The following is a 19,202-nucleotide window of genomic DNA, read 5'->3' on the forward strand; positions in this document are numbered from 1 at the left end:
TGCTAAACACAGGTGCGAGATTGTGGTATTCAGGTGGAACTTTGGACAGATCAACAGGCTCAGAAGGTTTGAGTTGTTTGATAGAGTGAGAGACAGCAGTCTTTAAGCAGTTCTGGAGACAGAGATTACTCCATCTCTCTACTCTGCCCTCCACCAAATTAATAACGGGATTATGTTTCTGCAACCAGGGAAACCCCAAAACTAATTGTGGAGAGATGGAACAGACAACAAAGAACTCACCCCATTCATGATGGTTACCAGAGGTGATGATGTGAAGCTGAGGCACTTTAAATCTCACTTGAGACATGGTTTGACCACTGATGCCAGTGACAGAAAGGGAATTGTTGAGAGGCTGAGAGGGTATTTGAAGTTTATCAACCTGATCCGAGGAAATAAGATTCTGTTCAGCACCAGAATCAATAAAAGCGTCAACAGGAAACTTCTCTTGGCAAACAATAATAGTGACCGGAAAACACAGACGAGAGACAGGGGAAGAATGGGATATGCTCATCAAAGTCCCCAGACCTATTGACGAGCCCTCTCTTTTCCCTTCTTGGGGCATCTTGTGATAAAATGTCCTCCTTGTCCACAATATAGGCAAAGATCACCCTCAAAGCGGCGTTGTCGTTCCTCTGGGGAGAGTCGAGTGTGACCAATCTGCATCGGCTCCGGTTCCACAGATCCCTCTGAAGAGGAAGTGGGTGCGTCGAGGAAAGTGGTTCGAGGCGCCAGAGAGTGCTGCCACTGTGAATTGTAGTACCTTTCTGTTTGTCTCTCTCTTAGACGGTTGTCAATGCGGATCGATAGGTTGATTAATTAATCCAGTCTTTCGGGTTCATCTCTCAAAACCAACTGGTCCTTTACTTGAAGGGAAGGGAATTAACAAAAATACCCTTGAGTGCCGCTTCATCCCAACCCACCTCCTGTGCTGCCACCCGGAAGTCGATGGCGAACTCAGCCAACGCTCTCCTTCCCTGTTTGAGGGTGAGTATGTTCTTAGCCGCTGCCTCCTGCTGGAGTGGTTGATCGAAGACTCTCTTGAAGTGACTGAAAAAAATGGCATAACTAAGAGACTCAACAGGGTTAGATGCCAAATAGGCGTGCGCCCAGCGCAGAGCAGATCCCTTTAGCGAGGTAACAATATAAGTAATCTTGGAGGCAGCAGTAGGGAAAAGGGAGGGGGAACGACTAAATGCTAATTCACACTGGAGAGAAAAAACACCAAAGTTATTAGGATTACCATCAAACAGTTCAGGCGGACGGAAGTCAGGCTCTCGGATCCCAGAAGATAGAATTGTGGGTGGCTGAGGATTCTCTAAACGAGCTGAAGGACTGGAAGAGGCAGGTGAGAGTTTGGTTATGATTTCGCTTAAAGCATGAACCATACCACCAAGTTCTGTGAGATGAGAATCCGTAGTCCTTTGTTGTTGCAGTAGCTGTTGAAGCATGGTTTCAGTAGATTGTAGGCGTTCCTTTAAGGAAGTCTGTTCATCATCTGAATTGTTCTTCGACATGTTAGATGGCTGGAACATACTATCATGAATTGCTTAGATAGTCGAATTAGAACAAAACCAGAGGATGAAACAGACTCAGCACACAGGATAAGACGGTAAATGAGGTTTATTTCTACTGTAGACTTTGTTTAAGGAATCTTGAGTTGGAGTTGTCCAGAAGCCAGAGGAGGAGGAGGTAAACCCAGGAATCCAAGGAGAGAGAGAGAGAGAGTACTGGTTATCAGAATATTTACAGTGCAGTCCTTAGGAGGGAGTATTACCAGATGTTGGCAGGCAGGTAGGCAGATAGGCAGGTCGACAGGCAGGCAGACGGACAGGCAGACAGACAGGAGTCCACATAACTGAGGTTATGTTCCAGCAAAGGTCTGTATCAGCAGCTACCTTAAGAAGCCCATGAGCTCATTAGGAGAATGCGTTGCAGCTGCAGACAATGAGCTGCCAGAACCAACCAGAAGGGGAGCAGCAGAGATCCTACACTGCAGTACAAATCAACGTGGCTCTTTTCCTCGAGGACGAGGCCGGGGACGCCGGGGCAGAGGTCGGGGAAGAGGACTGTTGTCCCGCTCCGATGCTTGCCATAACTGTGGAAAGTTGGAACACTGGAGGAATGAATGTCCAGAGAAACTGCAGCAGCCTGACAGCGGTAACTGAGGAGGGGGGGACGGGACCCTGGATCTGGCTGTTACTCACATTGAGGAGGGGTCTCTTAAGGAGCATGAGGTTTCACAACACACACACAGTTGCATGATACTGATTCACATAGGTTGCTTACAGAGGCCATATTACACTTAGAAGGTGCCTCCGTAGTTTTACCAGGCACATATCTCCATACACAGAACCCTGCTTTTAAAAGAATGCCTATGTTTTCTATGATGGTCATGGATGAAGACATTTCTTTGTTGTAGATTCAGGAGCGACACACTCTGTTTTATCAGCTAAATGTATCAAAGAGCAGCCAAAACTGAGTGGTCGATATGTTCATTCTGTCTCTGCTTCGGGTGAAACGGTTAGGGAAAGTTTTTCTGTTCCTCTAAAGTGTTGCACTGATGGGTAGAGACCTCATTAAAACAGGCTTAGTTTTACTGCAGATGGTATTCATACAGTCTCTGACACAGTACTTACAGTGGGGTGCAGTTTTTGTCTGCAAGTGCTAACTTACGCTTATGGAAGGTACAAATTCATTGTTTTTCACAGCAGCTGCTGGAAAGAGATTATATTAGTTTTTTCCTTCCCTCTTCTGATTCATGCACCGTGTTGATTTACACTGTACCTTATATCAGGTCCTGATAAAAAAAACTATGAAAGGCTTGGTTCTGCAGGTTCTTTTTTCTCCCTTTGGGGAAGGAAAGAGAAACCTAATCAGTTCTGTGCTGCACAGGAATATTAAAACACTTGTTTTCTAAGATATCACCACCTAAAACTTTTAAAACTTTTGAGAGTAATTGGTTTTGTTAAACACATTTTCCTTGGTAAAACAAACCTTTCATGAGAAAAATTGGGTGATTTTTGAAGGTAAGAAATAATCTGATTGGACAGTGGTACCACACAAAATTAAACTAATCTTATGTTCCCTAAAAGACTCAGCATGAAAAGGCCTTCAGAACTGTGGAGTTATTTCCCACCACAGTACCAAGTTTTTTTAAGCATGCTTTTTCTTTATTTTAAAACAGATCTGTGTTTTTTGGTTTTGGTTTTTTAGCATAATGTTTGTCTGAAGCTTCTAATGAACTGGGTTAGGAGCAAATATGATCTGAGGTAAATTAGGGGCTGTGAACTAGTGATTTTTAGATCTGATTATTGTCCAAGCAGAAATAATACACTAACAGGTCTGGGGATATTTAGCCAATCCTCTCTTCAATCTGCAGAAAGTTAACATAATTGTTCAATGCAGTGTTACTCAATCTGTGGTTCCTGGACTCCTGAAGCCTGTAAGCCACAGATTTCGGGTTCATAAAATTATAATACTTAATTAAAAGTAGACCGATTACCTATTAAAACAGATCTAAGCCAATGATGGGTTCCAGTCATTTGGTGGCTTTGAAATGCAATAATACTCAAAATTTCTACTCTGGGGAACACAGATTGGGGCTGAAGAGTTTTGTTTTGGAGCCAAGGTAAGGATTTTTATAACGGAATAAAGATAAGTAAAATCCTTTATTTTAGGAAAAAAAAAGAAATAAAGGCCATCTCAACAGTAAGAGGATGATCGGCTCAAACTCCAGTCTCCTTGTTTGATTTCTTAAGGTTTAAAGATTAAAAGAATACCTAGGAGTACAAAGGTACACAAGGTAATTTCAGATTACTAAGAGATAAAATATTGGAACATTTATCAGCATTTGGATTGTAAAAGAGGGGTTCTAGTAATAAGTTTCTCCCCAACTCTCACAATTTAAATAGCCAAATTAAAGAAAATGATGTTTGTTCTTCTTTTGAAACACTAGGTGGAAAAAAGTCCAGTTTGGAGTCAAGCTTATTATCTTAATTTCTGATTAAGTCAAACACTGCAGTTTTGTTTAGTTTGGGTATACCATAAAAATGTCAACGCTGGCTTAAAATACTTCTTTGCATTTAACCTGAGCAGAGAAATTCTTGAATGCAGCTGCGATCAAATTGAGCAAATCAAAAAGAGAATTATAACAATAACTCTCAGGATTGTAGTTATTATTATTACAGAGTTACAGTACAAAGAATTGGCAAAAGGTTTCAGCATCAGTGAATTTGGATTCATGTTAAAGAAAACTGTTGCTGTGCTTCTAAATACTTTTAGATCTCTTTGGACTATGTGCACTCATTTTAAAAAGGATCCTGAAGATTGTCATAACAAAATTGATCAATTACAGCATTAAAAGATATGGTTGAGAAAACATATTCTGAAAAGAGATTGTTAAAAATTTATTTGAATTCTTGAAGCTTCAAATTTGGCCATTTGTTTGTCTTTGATGTCTGTGTTTGTTTTGTTGGAATGAATGTTTGTTTATATGTTGCATGAAACAATAATCCATGTTTAGAATAATGTTTCTAAATCCCAGATTGATTAAAACTTTGAGTTTTCAGGAGAGTTAAGAAGCAGCTTGTTTCTGAGGTAGGTGCATGTTAACAGTTTTGCTGTTTAAGGTTCACTAAGATGGGTTGGAATGAAGAAACTGTGGGTCCGCCCATAGGCTGTCAATCAGAGGTTAGTTCTGCCTGACTCCGCCCACCTACCAGGTTGGTTCACACCTTTGCTTCCATGGTAACGCTCAGCACCTCCCTTCCTGAGTTTTAACACTGTTTAAGAGACAATAGGATCAAAATGCTTGTAGTGATTGTTGCCTTAATAACATGTGTTTTTTTTTGGATGTAGGATGACTTTTAGATTTATGTGTTTTACTATTAAAAGGTTAAGGAAATAGTTTAAACTAATTTGAAGAATTAGTTTTGCATACAGAATCATTGGTGATTTATTAAATTGAAAGTTTTCCCTGGTGCCATTAAGCTAACTGACAGTTCAAGATATGCAAAAGTAAGGAATATATTTTTGATAAAGAATCTGAGTCATGACTTCATACTTGGTGGGAATTATTTATTAGATTCAAATTTGTAGGGTTTATGCATCTGAATTACATTAGATGTCCATTAATCTAATACTTATCTTCATACAAGACAAATCAGGATGATATGTGACTAATTTCTAAGTGAGACATTGATGAACTGAATAATTAAAGTTTGTGTTTTGTTGTTAATGGAACTGAATTGCAGTTAAAAACATCTGAATTTTCTTGGTTCTATGTAATGTGATCTTGGTTACTAGAACATTTTTTGTACAAACTTTTTGCTGGATTGTCGCATGGGTTGGACCCTGCGCCAGAAGAGGGGAATGTCAGAATAAAGTAACATGGGGTTCCAAACGTTTTAGCACTCATGGGAAAAAAGGGTAACTCAGACCTCCAGTGAGGACTTAGTGACAATGCGAGAGAGACGTTGTACTTTGTTTATTTAAATGGGGCATAGCTCCTTAAGACTACATTTTGAAAACCTGTCTGAAAGTATGGTGTTGATTCTTTTGTGAAATTTTACATCTCCACCGATTAGACCATTTTTGAACTTCTCTTTGGGTATTCTGAAACTATGGAAATAATGACCTGTAATCAGGCCGTCCTCAAACATCATATGTCACATTTTTAATATTCAGAATATTTAGCTGATGGTCACTGCTAGTATGCTAGGTGGAGTCAGAAGATTAATTCTCTTTGGTTTTGTTTGATGTTTTGATGAAGTTCATGTAGTTAAGCACTTAGGCTTGAGAATGGGACTTTGAATTGAAAATTTGCCAAGTGTTGTGAAGGCCCTGTTCTCACTTATATAGATTGAGACAAAGGACACAGGCAAATCTCAGTCTTTTGAAGTGCTGTGTGGCAGTTCTCCTAATTTGGATATGGGGATATTGCCAGGATCATTTTCTTCCACATCTTTGTGTGAAGATAGGATGTTGTTTTACTGTCAAAACCTGTCCACTGTGTTTTCTCAAGTTTCACAGACGGTGAAGGCTAGATTACCAGAAACAGCCACTTCCACCCTCCAGTCCTTTATTCCTGGCGACCGGATTCTGGTCAGAGAATCTAGGAGAAAACACTGGAAGTCCAGGCGCTGGAATGGCCCATATCAGATCCTACTAGACACACAGGAAAGCTGCAGGAAAGCTCCAGCTCCTCCAGCTTCATCTGGCTTCCAAGACACAAGTCATCTTTCAACTGGATCAGCCACGGCCCGAAAGGTGTGAGGACAGCGGACCACCACAAGACAAAGAACTGTAAGCTGATCACTGGCGAGTGATTGAAGAGGTGATTGAAGAACACTGTTCTTACAAGGGCACAATAATCCCTTGGGCAGTGCCACGTTATTTCAGAATCTACTTAAGGCCATCGCATTGCCTGAAAGTTAGAAATCTTATGGTCATTTGCCTCACTGCACACACACCACAGTGAGAGACACATAGGAAACATACAGGGAAGACCTCTACACATTTGCACATAACCTTTCTCTGGATGATGGACTGGCGACGTCTGCAACAAAGAGACAGTCAAACATGCGCCATGATGCTTATTCTCCTTAATTTCTTAACATTTGGTGGCTACTAGGCTCCTTTGCCTGGACAGCAAGGGTCAGCCAAATTCTTTTCTCCCACTTTGACAGCGAAACTGACTCTGAGGAGGAAATCTCGGATATTTTTATCTAACTTTCATGTTTATTGCTTGATATCTATCATTATGGTACAAATTTGAAGTGTGTTCATTTCCACCGTTGTTTAGTTGGACTATGGAAGCCTAACTTCCAGCAGGTTAGAGTTCCTGTTTCTAAATATATTTCCAGAGGAGCTTCCTATGACCGCTCACCTGTACCAGACTGGTAACAGGGCAGCTTGAAGCGCAGAAGCCACTCAGGAGAGGCAGCAGGATTTTTGAGTTTTGTTTATGATTTGTTTTCTTTGAAAAAAAAAAACTGTTTGTTTTCAGTACCAGAAGAAAGGACATTCCACTTCAAGGTTACGATGCAGTTAAATGGAAGATGTTCTGTTCTGATGCTAATGATTGGTATTGCAAGTATTTTATTACTCTTGTGTTCATTTGGGGAAAGGTACAGCAAAGATAATCTGTGTAATTACGCCAATAATACTCATCAGCTGATTCGAAGAGAGATTCATCACTTTTCTGACTACCATCATCATGCTGATAATGTCTGGTGGCAACTGATGCATCAAACCGTGAGGAAGATAAGAAAAGACAGTTGCTATGTTTGTTGTTTGATTCCACATGTTATTAATGATCAACCATTTTTTAGTACCTGTTCCTATTGAAACTACTTTCTTTCCAGATAGGCAACATAACCAGCTGGTGGAGGTTATTTGTCCTTGGGTGAGGAATTATATTGTAAGGCAAAGCAGAAATGTTAGTAGATTTTCTAGTGAGACTAATTTAATATGTGCTACTACAGGAATTTTTTATAGATTTTGGGGTAATAAGAATCAATTGGATATCCAGATATAGGTACAGGTATGTTATAGGTATGTTATCTAGCTCATTTACTACCTACAGTCACCACTTATAATTCAATCAGCCCATTATTAGAGAGGAAGGTTTCACTGTTCTGACCAAGGAGCAGCAAGCTCTTAGAACGATGAGTTTGCAAAATAGGATGTCTTTGGATTATCTGTTAGCTGAGAGGGGTGATGGTTTTGAGGAATTTTCCTTTAGTTGTGATTATCTCGTAATCAGAAGAAAGGAGTTGTAATGGAAATTATTTTATTAAGTGCTCCAAAGTGTATGACCTTTAGGTTACCTCACTCCTCAGAACATCTGTGTTAGAGGAGGAAGCTGTAAAAGCCAGTATCAGATGTACTCGTACTCGTCGTCTTCCGCTTATCCGGGACCGGGTCGCGGGGGCAGCAGACTCAACAGAGACGCCCAGACGTCCCTCTCTCCAGACACCTCCTCCAGTTCCTCCAGGGGGGGCCCAAGGCGTTCCCAGGCCAGCCGAGAAACATAGTCCCTCCAGCGTGTCCTGGGCCGTCCTGGGCCTCCTCCTGGTGGGACGTGCCTGGAACACCTCCCGAGGAAGGCGTCCAGGAGGCATCCGGTATAGATGCCCGAGCCACCTCAACTGGCTCCTCTCGATGTGGAGGAGCAGCGGCTCTACTCCGAGCCCCTCCCGGATGACCGAGCTCCTCACCCTATCTCTAAGGGAGTGCCTGGCCACCCTACGGAGGAAGCTCATTTCAGCCGCTTGTATCCGGGATCTCGTTCTTTCGGTCATGACCCAAAGTTCATGGCCATAGGTGAGGGTAGGAACGTAGACCGACCAGTAACTTGAGAGCTTTGCTTTTCGGCTCAGCTCTCTCTTCACCACAACGGACCGGCACAGCGCCCCCATTACTGTGGCAGCCGCACCGATCCGTCTGTTGATCTCCCGCTTCATTCTTCCCTCACTCGTGAACAAGACGCCGAGATACTTAAACTCCTCCACTTGAGGCAGGAACTCCCCTCCAACCTGAAGAGGACAAGCCACCCTTTTCCGGTCGAGTACCATGGCCTCGGACTTGGAGGAGCTGATCCTCATCCCAGCCGCTTCACACTCGGCTGCGAACCGCCACAGCGCATGCTGTAGGTCTTGGCTAGAGGGGGCCAGTAGGACCACGTCATCTGCAAAAAGAAGAGACGAAATCCACTGGTCCCCAAACCAGACCCCCTCCGGCCCTTGGCTGCGTCTAGAAATCCTGTCCATAAAAGTTATGAACAGGACCGGTGACAAAGGGCAGCCCTGCCGGAGTCCAACGTGCACTGGGAACAGGTCCGACTTAGTACCGGCAAAGCGGACCAAACTCCTGCTCCGCTCGTACAGGGACCGGATGGCCCCTAGTAAAGGGCCCCCAATTCCATACTCCTGGAGCACCCCCCACAGAGCATCACGAGGGACACAGTCGAATGCCTTCTCCAGGTCCACAAAACACATGTGAACCGGTTTGGCAAACTCCCATGAACCCTGGAGCACCCTGTAGAGGGTATAGAGCTGGTCCAGTGTTCCACGGCCGGGACGAAAACCACACTGCTCCTCCTGAAGCCAAGGTTCGACTATCGGTCGGACTCTCCTCTCCAATACCCTGGCGTAGGCCTTACCAGGGAGGCTGAGGAGTGTGATCCCCCTGTAGTTGGAACACACCCTCCGGTCCACTTCTTATAAAGGGGGACCACCACCCCAGTCTGCCAGTTCAGAGGCACTGTCCCCGACCACCACGCAATGTTGAAGAGACGTGTCAACCATGACAGCCCTACAACATCCAGAGACTTGAGGTACTCAGGGCGGATCTCATCCACCCCCGAAGCCTTGCCACTGCGGAGTTTTTTAACCACCTCGGTGACTTCAGCCTGGATGATGAAAGAGTCCAACCCCGAGTCCCCCGCCTCTGTTTCCACAACGGAATGCATGATGGCAGGATTGAGGAGATCCTCGAAGTACTCCTTCCACTGCCCGATAATGTCCTCGGTCGAGGTCAGCAGTCTCCCGCCCCACTATAAACAGTGTTGGCGAAGCACTGCTTCCCCCTCCTGAGGCGCCGGACGGTGTGCCAGAATCGCTTCGAGGCCAACCGGTAGTCCTTTTCCATGGCCTCACCGAACTCCTCCCAGGCCCAAGTTTTTGCCTCTGCCACAGCCCGGGCCGCAGCTCGCTTGGCCTCACGGTACCCGTCAGCCGCCTCAGGAGTCTCACAAGCCAACCACAGCCGATAAGACTCCTTCTTCAGCTTGACAGCATCCCTTACTGCCGGTGTCCACCACCGGGTTCTGGGATTGACGCCGCGACAGGTACCGCAGACCTTACGGCCACAGCTACGGGCAGCAGCACCGACAATAGATGCGGAGAACATGGTCCACTCAGACTCTATGTCTCCAACATCCCCCAGGATCTGGTCGAAGCTCTCCCGGAGGTGGGAGTTGAATACATCCCTGGCCGAGGGCTCTGCCAGGCGTTCCCAGCAGACCCTCACTATGCGCTTGGGCCTGCCAAGTCTGTCCGGCTTTCTCCTCCTCCAGCGGATCCAACTCACCACCAGGTGATGATCAGTGGACAGCTCAGCCCCTCTCTTCACCCGAGTGTCCAAAACATGCGGCCGAAGTTCTGATGATACGACAACAAAGTTGATCATCGACCTCCTGCCTAGGGTGTCCTGGTGCCAAGTCCACTGATGGACACCCTTATGTTTAAACATGGTGTTCGTTATGGACAATCCATGACTAGCACAGAAGTCCAATAACAAAACACCACTCGGATTCATATCGGGGAGGCCATTCCTCCCGATCACGCCTCTCCAGGTGTCACTGTCGTTCCCCACGTGGGTGTTGAAGTCCCCCAGCAGAATAATGGAGTCTCCGGGAGGGGCACTATCCAGCAGCCCCGACAGGGACGCCAAGAAGGCCGGGTACTCTGCACTGCCACTCGGCCCGTAGGCTGAAATGATAGTCAAAGACCTCTCCCCAACCCGAAGGCGCAGGGATACGACCCTCTCATCCACTGGGGTAAACCCCAACACGAGACGGCTGAGCTGGGGGGCAACAAGCAAACCCACACCAGCCCGCCGCCTCTCCCTGTGGGCCACTCCAGAGTAGAACAGAGTCCAACCCCTCTCAAGGAGATGGGTTCCAGAGCCCGCGCTGTGCATGGAGGCGAGCCCGACTATTTCTAGTCGATATCTCTCGACCTCCCGCACAAGCTCAGGCTCCTTCCCCCCCCAGCGAGGTGACATTCCACGTCCCTAGAGCCAGCCTAAGCATCCGGGGATCGGGCCGCTGAGGTTTCCACCTTCGTCCGCCACCCAATCCTCTTTGCACCGGTCCCTCACGGTTCCCCCTGCAGGTGGTGGGCCCACTGGGGGCGGTATCAGATGTTTAATGGTTAAAACCCATGCTTTAGGGTGATGCCTCAGGAAGAGCCGATGGTTTGTTCCTAGATAACTTTGTCACCTCTGAACCCGAAGAGGGTTCTAGGGCCATAAAACACAGACTCTTTGAAGTTGAGATAACACTGTCATGTTTGGTATAAATACTGTGTGTAAATGTTGATCAGGGCTCTGTTCCACTGACTAACCTCAGTGACAGGGTCTTCAAACGCTTAATGCCTTTGAATAAAACTTATAAAGACAAAGTCCGGATTTTCTCTTGTTGGGAGTCAACTTCTCTCACACTTTGATAAGAAAATTCCACTACATACCCATCCATCAGTACAACGTATGTTTTACATGAAGACAGAATAGGCATTGGTGGATGGACACAATTGCTAACAAGGGATTCACATTGACTTTGCAGTGACTTTGAGTATTATTTTGTTTGATTTTAAAGCTGACCAAGCTTAACAACATACTGCATGTAGGGACAGGTTAGAAATAAGAGGCTTGGAGGCATTTCAATCCACCAACTCACCTGTACCATAAACAGGACAAGGGTATACTTCACAGTTGTCCCCCCAGCCAGCTCCCAGAGTACAGCAGCATTCCTGTAGAGTGACAAGGCTGCTCAGCACACTCTCACACAGGTTCTCATCACTCAGATGGTAGTAGCAATCTTTCCGCTCCACTAAAGGCCCTGAAAAGAAATCAATAAATGAAAAAAACATGAACATGAATTATGAAAGTGGCAGAATGGGGTGGTGGTTACAAGTTTTATAAGTGGGACCTGCCCGTGTCATCTGCCAGTTTGAACTACTGGCAGATCATACTGTAGTTTCTGACTGGGTTCTTCAGAATTTGATTTTCCATTGCACATATGTTTTTTGGGGTTTGTTAATGCTTCTGATTTGGCCTCTGACCTTTGTGCGGTATACTGCTGGAATATGACGCGTCAGCGTTGCTTTTATGTTCTCTCCGGTCTCTATTCCTAAATCAACAGCTGTGTCCAGGACAGTCCTGAAAATTACTGTTACTTTTCCAAATCAAAACGAGACACTTTAGGTAATTGAAGCATCACATTATAATTACATCATAGGGATATTATAATGTTTCAGAAATATGTAAATAACTGAAAGGGGGTTACAATTATTAACTATGAACTACAGTTAAGCAGCAACTTAACTATATTAACTATACATCAATCAAAAATAAAATCAAGAGTATGTTGTAAACAACACGACATGGACTCTGAAACACAATGAACAAGGTGGACAAAACAGGAAAAATGTCTAATCTGAAAGCAAAACTGTATGAATCTACAAAAATAAATACAAAGTCCTTATTTGTCTTTAATTACTGGATCAGGAACTGTCTTGTAACAATTAGGGCTTCATTTATCAGATGTTCTTGAGTTAGATGCTGCCTTGAATTGGTTGAAATTCAATCAAATTTAACCAAATTAAATCAAATGCTCATGTGTAATTGAAAAAGATGTGTGCTGGGATGTCTGCAAAGTGTTTTCAGTTCAAGTGTGATTACCTGTTTGAGTGGGCTCACACTTGGCAATCATGACATTGTAGTCCTGGTCCTTGGGACACACACATAGGAAGGACCCTTCAACGTTCAAGCACTCAGCTTCTCCACACACACTGCTCAGCAGGTCACACTCGTTTGCATCTATGAAGAAAGGACATGAATAGATTTTTAAATGAGGAACAGGAACTAAACAATAAGGCAGTAGTGTATAACAAGGTGGTTGTATAGAAAATACAAGTGTTTTTTAAACTGAGCCAAGTGCAGAATCCACAAAGTACAAATTTGCAATGCTGTTGTGTCAGAGCCATGGGATAAAATGTGTACAGAACAGTAAACAAAAAAGGGGACTGGTTAAAACTCTAAATGGACTGCATTAACCTACTTTTAGTACAGTCCAGGAAGTAGGAGTTACAGCTGGAATCCCTGCAATATCATGCAGCCACCACCAGCCACGGTTTTCTCTTTTACTTACGCTTAGAAAATGAATGAATGGAGACTTCCCCTTTCACGAGTTTGGACTTTAACATCGAATTTGACAATTTAACATCAAAATATGCTTATTTTGTTTTAACATTGTCCGTTATCACGTCTTTAATCCTAATATCATGTCAATTACTGCCCAATTCCTTCAATATATAGATGTTTTCTTTCAATTTCTGCATTTGTGGGAAAAACGTGTCACAGGCATTTGAACAATTCCAAGGAAATGATTTATTGGGAGCTGGTTCTCTACAAGAAGCAGTTCTCAATTCCCATCCCTACATTTAGCTGGATATTTGAGATCCTCAAAATCAGCTGGTTTGTCTGTTTAACTTGTTTTGAACATGTCTGATTTCTTGGCCTACCAGCACTATATATGAATATCTGTTTATACTCAACAGGATAGCAAAGATAATACAAGAAGTCATTTCTACTTTGTTAAAAGCATCAATACAACAGAATCAGAATCAGCTTTATAGCCAAGTTCATACATACAAACAAGGAATTTGACTCCGGTACACTTTGCTCTTTGGTTTTGTTTTTGTATTACAGAATATACATATATACAATGTACAATATACACATATATAATAATAAAAAGGTGCATTTGCAACATCAACAGTGCACTGAGAAGGAATTTTCTGCAAACCTTCACAGTAAGAGCTGTAAGCATAAATATTCAGTAATCTAACCTTAAAAACACATTTAAAAGAAAAGAAAATTGCCTACATTTTCTTTTTTTGCTTGTAAAAACACTAATTTCTAAATACTTTGTGCATTGTGGGTTCCATCTGCAGATTATAATTGTGTAACTTCAGTTCATACAAGGGCAACTGTCAAAATAATATATATTCAATTCAAAATTCTGATTCAATTCGAAAATACTTTATTTATGCCAAAGGGAAATTAAACGTTGTTGTGGCTCATATTCTGCAGGTTTTTCAAAGAGTCGTTGTAGATGCTGATGGCTGTGGGTAGGAAGGATCTCCTGTAGCAGTCCGACTAACAGCAGATCTGAAGAAGCCTCTGACTGAAGACACTCTGTTGTTGTAGGACAGTCTCATGAAGAGGATGCTCAGGGTTCTCCATAATGTTCTTCATTTCATGAAGAATCCTTCTTTGTACAATGATCTCCAGAGGTTGCATTGTAGTTTCCAGAACAGAACCAGCCTTCTTTATTAGATTGTTGAGTTTTTTAAGTCCCTGGCTCTGATGCTGCTACCCCAGCAGATGATTGCAGAAGAGATCACGCTCTCCACAATGGACTTATAGAAGATCTGCAGCATCTTGCTGCAAACACCAAAGGACCTAAGCTTCCTCAAGAAATACAGTCTGCTCTGGTCCTTCTTGTAGATGGCTTCACAGTTGCATCTCCACTCCAGTCTGTTGTCCAGGTGAACACCGAGGTATTTATACTCCTCCATCACCTCCACCTCTTCTCCCATGATGGAAATAGTGTTTGACTTATTCCTGTTTCTCCTAAAATCTACAATCATCTCCTTTGTTTTAGTCACGTTCAAGATGAGATGATTGTTTCCACACCATGCCACAAAGCGGTCCACCACCTTCCTGTACTCAGCTTCTTGTCCATCTCTGATCCACCCCACAACTGCAGCATCATTAGAGTATTTCTGCAGATGACAGGAGTCTGTCTTGTACTGGAGGTCTGAGGTGTACAGAGTGAAAAGGAATGGTGAGAGTATCATCCCCTGTGGTGCTCCTGTGCTGCTGACTACCTGGTTAGACTCACAACCCTTCAGTCTCACAAACTGTGGTCTGTTTGTCAGGTAGTCTTTGATCCAGGAGATTGTTGAGGCCTCCACCTGAGTCTTCTGGAGTTTCTGACAAAGCAAATCAGGTTGGATTGTATTAAATGCACTGGAGAAACCAAAGAACATGATCCTCACACTGCTGCTGGTTTTTGTCCAGATGACAGCGGGTTTATTGAAGCAGGTGTATGATGGCATCTTCAACTCCGATTACACAGCGATAAGCAAACTGAAAGGGGTCATGAAAGTTTACTGTTTGCTTACTCAGGTGGATCAACAGGAATCTCTCTAGGACCTTCATGATGTGAGATGTCAGGGCAACAGGTCTATAGTCATTGAGGACTGATGGGTGAGTCTTTGGTACCAGAACAAGACAGGAGGTCTTTCACAACACTGGAACCTTCTTCTGGGTCAGGCTAAGGTTGAAGAGGTGCTGCAGAATCCCACAGAGCTGCTCTGCACAGGCATTCAGGACTCTAGGGCTGACACGATCTGGACCTGCAGTCTTATTCCGATTCAGTCTCTCCAGTTGCATCTTCACCTGACTTCTTGAGACACACAGGTGGAAGGTGGAGGGAAAGGGAGCATCAGCATCTTCCGATATGGTTGAAGGCAAACATGTAGAAGCAGAAGGGTCCATCGCTGAGGTGGAAGATAAAACATTTGAGGTGTGACAGGAAACCTGTGGGTCCGAGGAGGGTGGGATGTTTTTTTAGCTGTGGGCAGGAGAGGAGGATGCAAAACTTGTTTCTGAACTGAACCTATTGAAGAATGTGTTCAGTTCATTGGCTCTGTCCAGACCTCCATCGGTCTGATCATCCTTCTGCTTGAAGCCTGTGATCTTCTTCATCCCTGTCCACACATATCTGATATTGTTTTGCTGGAGCTTGCTCTCCAGCTTCTTCTTGTACACCTCCTTGCTGTGTCTTATCTTGACTTTAAGTTGCTTCTGTAAACTCCTCAATAATTCTCTGTATTCCCTTTCTGAAGGCTCTTTTTTTCTTGTTAAGCAGGTCCTTCAGGTCACTGGTGATCCAAGGTTTGTTATTGGAGAAACATCTCACCATTCTGGTGGGAATGGTGCTATCCACACAGAAGTTTATATAGTCGGTTACACACTCAGTCATGGCATTGATGTCCTCTCCATGTGGTTGGCACAGTGTGTTCCCAGTCTGTAGCCTCAAAGCAACCTTGCAGGGGTTCTTCAGCTTCCTGTGGCCATTTTCTCACAGTCCTCTTTATTACAGGTTGTCTCTGAACAAGGGGCTTATATTTCGAGCAGAGAAAAACAAGATTGTGATATGATTTGCCTAGAGGAGGTCTTGCTGTAGAGATGTATGAGTCCTTCACATTTGCATAAAATAAATCCAATGTTTTGTTTTCTCTGGTAGAGCAGCTGACAAACTGTTGAAACATGTGTAGCAGAGAGTGAAGCATGGTTAAAATCACCAGATATTGCCATTAACGCATTGGGGCGTTGTGTCTGTAGCTTAGCAACAACTGAGCTGATCGCATCACATGCAGTGTCTGTTATGGTGTGGTGTGATTGGTTGGTTCTGTGTGTGTGTGTGTGTGTGTGTGTGTGTGTGTGTGTGTGTGTGTGTGTGTGCGCGCATGCTTGTGTACATTTGTGAGTCTCCCTGCTGTTCACCAGAAGTATGGTGGTGGGTGTGGCACTAGCTGATCAGTGCACCTGCGAACAATTTCTACTACTGTGCTTAACAAGAGCGGCTGGACAAACATTCTCTGCCTGTTGATTCATGCAGTTGGTAACCTCAAGACTCTCTGTTCTCAGGTTATCTCCAGAAACTTGGTCTGACCCAGCTTCTAGCAGTTTCCTGTTCTAAACCCCTTTGTTGCCTCGCTCCTAGGTTTGGTTGACGACCTCCTTTCCGGGTTCTCGCCGTTCATGTGGAGGATAGCTCTTCCTTGAAAGATTCCTCCTCCAGAGGTCTGCTAATTGACTGAGCCGCTCTAAGCACCTACCTGCCCACTCACTCACCGATCCAGCCGAGCCTTTCAACAGATAACAAAGCACACGGATTACCTCCAGGAAGACACTAAGCGCCTCCAGAAACATAAGCCTTCCTTGTTCTCTGTCAACATTCAACTCACCCCCTTCGGAATAGATTATAACTCACCTCTCCTCCACAGAATGATCCAGATCCTGTTGACACTTGTGTCCTGCCTTTTAGATAATCCACAAAATAAACTTGTTGAAAACGTTCTCTTGTCCCTGTGTCTGAGTGGTTTCACATGTGGGTCAGGAAAATACCCGGCAATATAAGTGTCGGCAACAGATAAAGGTGGAACGTATACTGTTGCCAAAATAACACTGGTGAACTCTCTGGGTAAATAATATGGGCAAAAGCGTAGTGCTAACAGTTCAATATCCAGTCATAATCCTGGCAGAGAGACGCTGGAGTCTGGGATATGATCCTGCAGCCATGTCTCAGTGAAACGCATAATACTGCATTCCCGATACTCTGGCTGGGACTTTTGTAGCGCTTGGAGTTCAACCATCTTGTTCCAACGATCTCACATAGCCCATCATAATCGATGGGAGAGATGGTTTGAACTTCCTCCTCTCTCTTCTCTTTGCTCCTGCTCTGTATCCACGGGAACTCCATTTCAACTCCTCAGGTTGATGAGTTGGGGCTGAAGTTGAAGTATTATTTGAGTTTTTGAAATATTAGGTAGCTGCTACTGGATGTAAAAAAACAACCCCGTTGCCAAGAGATGCATCATAACAAATGTCCAAAAGTAAAAAGATATCAGCAAAAATCTTTTCAGCTGCACACCATCCGATACCAGAGAGGATAATCGTCCAAACAAATAAATTTTGAGTTCTTAAAAAGAATTAATCAGAATGAAAAGTAACAGAGTTACTCCAACCTGCTGCCTCCTTGAGCTGCACAATTCTACAAAGCTTTATATGGCCATCTAAGCGGATAATTTAAATCTCTTTTCTACGAGAAAATGACTCACAATTTATTAATAACTAAAAGCTGTAAAGCAACAGTGTCTGTCTGAAGTTAGTGTTTTATTTATCTTCAGTTTGTCTAGGTAAGTTAATACAAATGTTTAACTCATCAACTACACTGCTAAATCCTAAATTAGGTTCCTCTCAGTGCTATGTTAATAGTTAGGCAGGGTAAAATGTGAAGCATAAAAAGTGAAAACAGAATAACCATGATAGACTGGAAACACTGTTAAGTATTGGGGTAAAAACATTTATAGTAAAGTTCACCTTCATGTCAATAAAATGACATGATTAAAGGAGGACAGATGATGTTGGCTGATCAGATAACAGAAAAGGACGGAGAAGAGGAAGAAAGTGAAATCACACTTTCTAAATGGTCAGTGGTACACCACTACTGTTGGCTTTCAGTCAGTGTGTTTGTGTGTCCAATCACATGTGATTCTATGTGTTTGAGCCACAGGGCAGTGATGGTTTGGAAGCTGGCTGGACTGAACTCGGGTGGGACCAGGCAAGAATGCCAAGGACCAGATGGCAACTGTGTTGACGTGGGCATTTAGCAAATACTGTATTTTAAGTCTGGAAACAGAATGTGTGTTTTAGTGCCAGTGCCCACTAGGTGTGTGTGTGTGGTGGCTGGAAATAGGTTGTGACAAGCCAACCTGCTGGAGAAAATCAAACTAGATGGGAACAGCAGGGAGCCTTTCAGCAACTCGAAATCAAACTTGAACAAAACATGATTTTCAAACTGATGTCCATGTTTCTTCATTCCACTGGTATGAATGCACTGCTCATTATTCTTGCTTTTAAATCTGTCTGAAGTTACTTCTATAGACAAAGGTAACAGAAACAAACTGGAACTGCTTCAGAAGTGATTAGACTGTTCTGTTATCCTTCTTGAATACAGAGTCAAGGTTTTAACAGGGAAATGTATCATGGAAGTGAGACTCCACATTGGTAAAAACAGGGGTGTTAGCCTGAATTTTCCTCATGTCACATTAGCCAATAGCACTATAGCAGCAGTGTCATTAAAATAATGTGAAATACAAAATAACATGTGTAACTAATTTACTTCTCAGCAGAGAACCTCCTTTGGTTGGTCACCATGAGAACTTTGTGTCTTGAAGATAAAAAATATGGCTGTCTCTAACAAAGTTAAGTACCTCTTGCTGGTCTGAACTGTGATCACTGGTAACCAAACTGTTGCATCAAGCATGCCCATCAAGTCCCTTTACAACCATTAACTTGGGTTTATGTTATTGGGATATTATGTGACAGACCAACAGAAAGTTGGTGCATCACTGTGAAGTGGAGAGAAAAAAATACATGGTTTTCAAAACTTTTACAACAAAAAATTTGAATAATGTTACAAGTGATTTACAATGACACTTTACTCTCATACCCCGAAATAACATTCACTGCAGCCAATTGTCATCAGACGTCCCCTAATTAGTAACTGTATCCACCTGTGTGTAATTTAATCTCAACATCAAGGAACACAGCAGGTAGAT

General features: G+C 43.5%; 1 protein-coding gene across 5 annotated transcripts in view; it reads right to left on the reverse strand.

Moving 5' to 3' along the window:
* Positions 1-19,202, reverse strand: part of ltbp1 (latent transforming growth factor beta binding protein 1) — a 260,233-nt gene that overhangs the window by 34,961 nt on the left and 206,070 nt on the right. For all 5 annotated transcript variants that reach the window (XM_047351281.1, XM_047351282.1, XM_047351283.1 and 2 more), the window contains 2 exons: positions 12,466-12,603; positions 11,462-11,623 (listed from right to left, as the gene is read on the reverse strand). In XM_047351281.1, coding sequence (XP_047207237.1) covers positions 11,462-11,623; positions 12,466-12,603 — 300 coding nt within the window. The remainder of the gene's footprint in view (positions 1-11,461; positions 11,624-12,465; positions 12,604-19,202) is intronic.

Source organism: Girardinichthys multiradiatus, chromosome 22 (assembly GCF_021462225.1).
Source record: "Girardinichthys multiradiatus isolate DD_20200921_A chromosome 22, DD_fGirMul_XY1, whole genome shotgun sequence".
NCBI lineage: Eukaryota > Metazoa > Chordata > Actinopteri > Cyprinodontiformes > Goodeidae > Girardinichthys > Girardinichthys multiradiatus.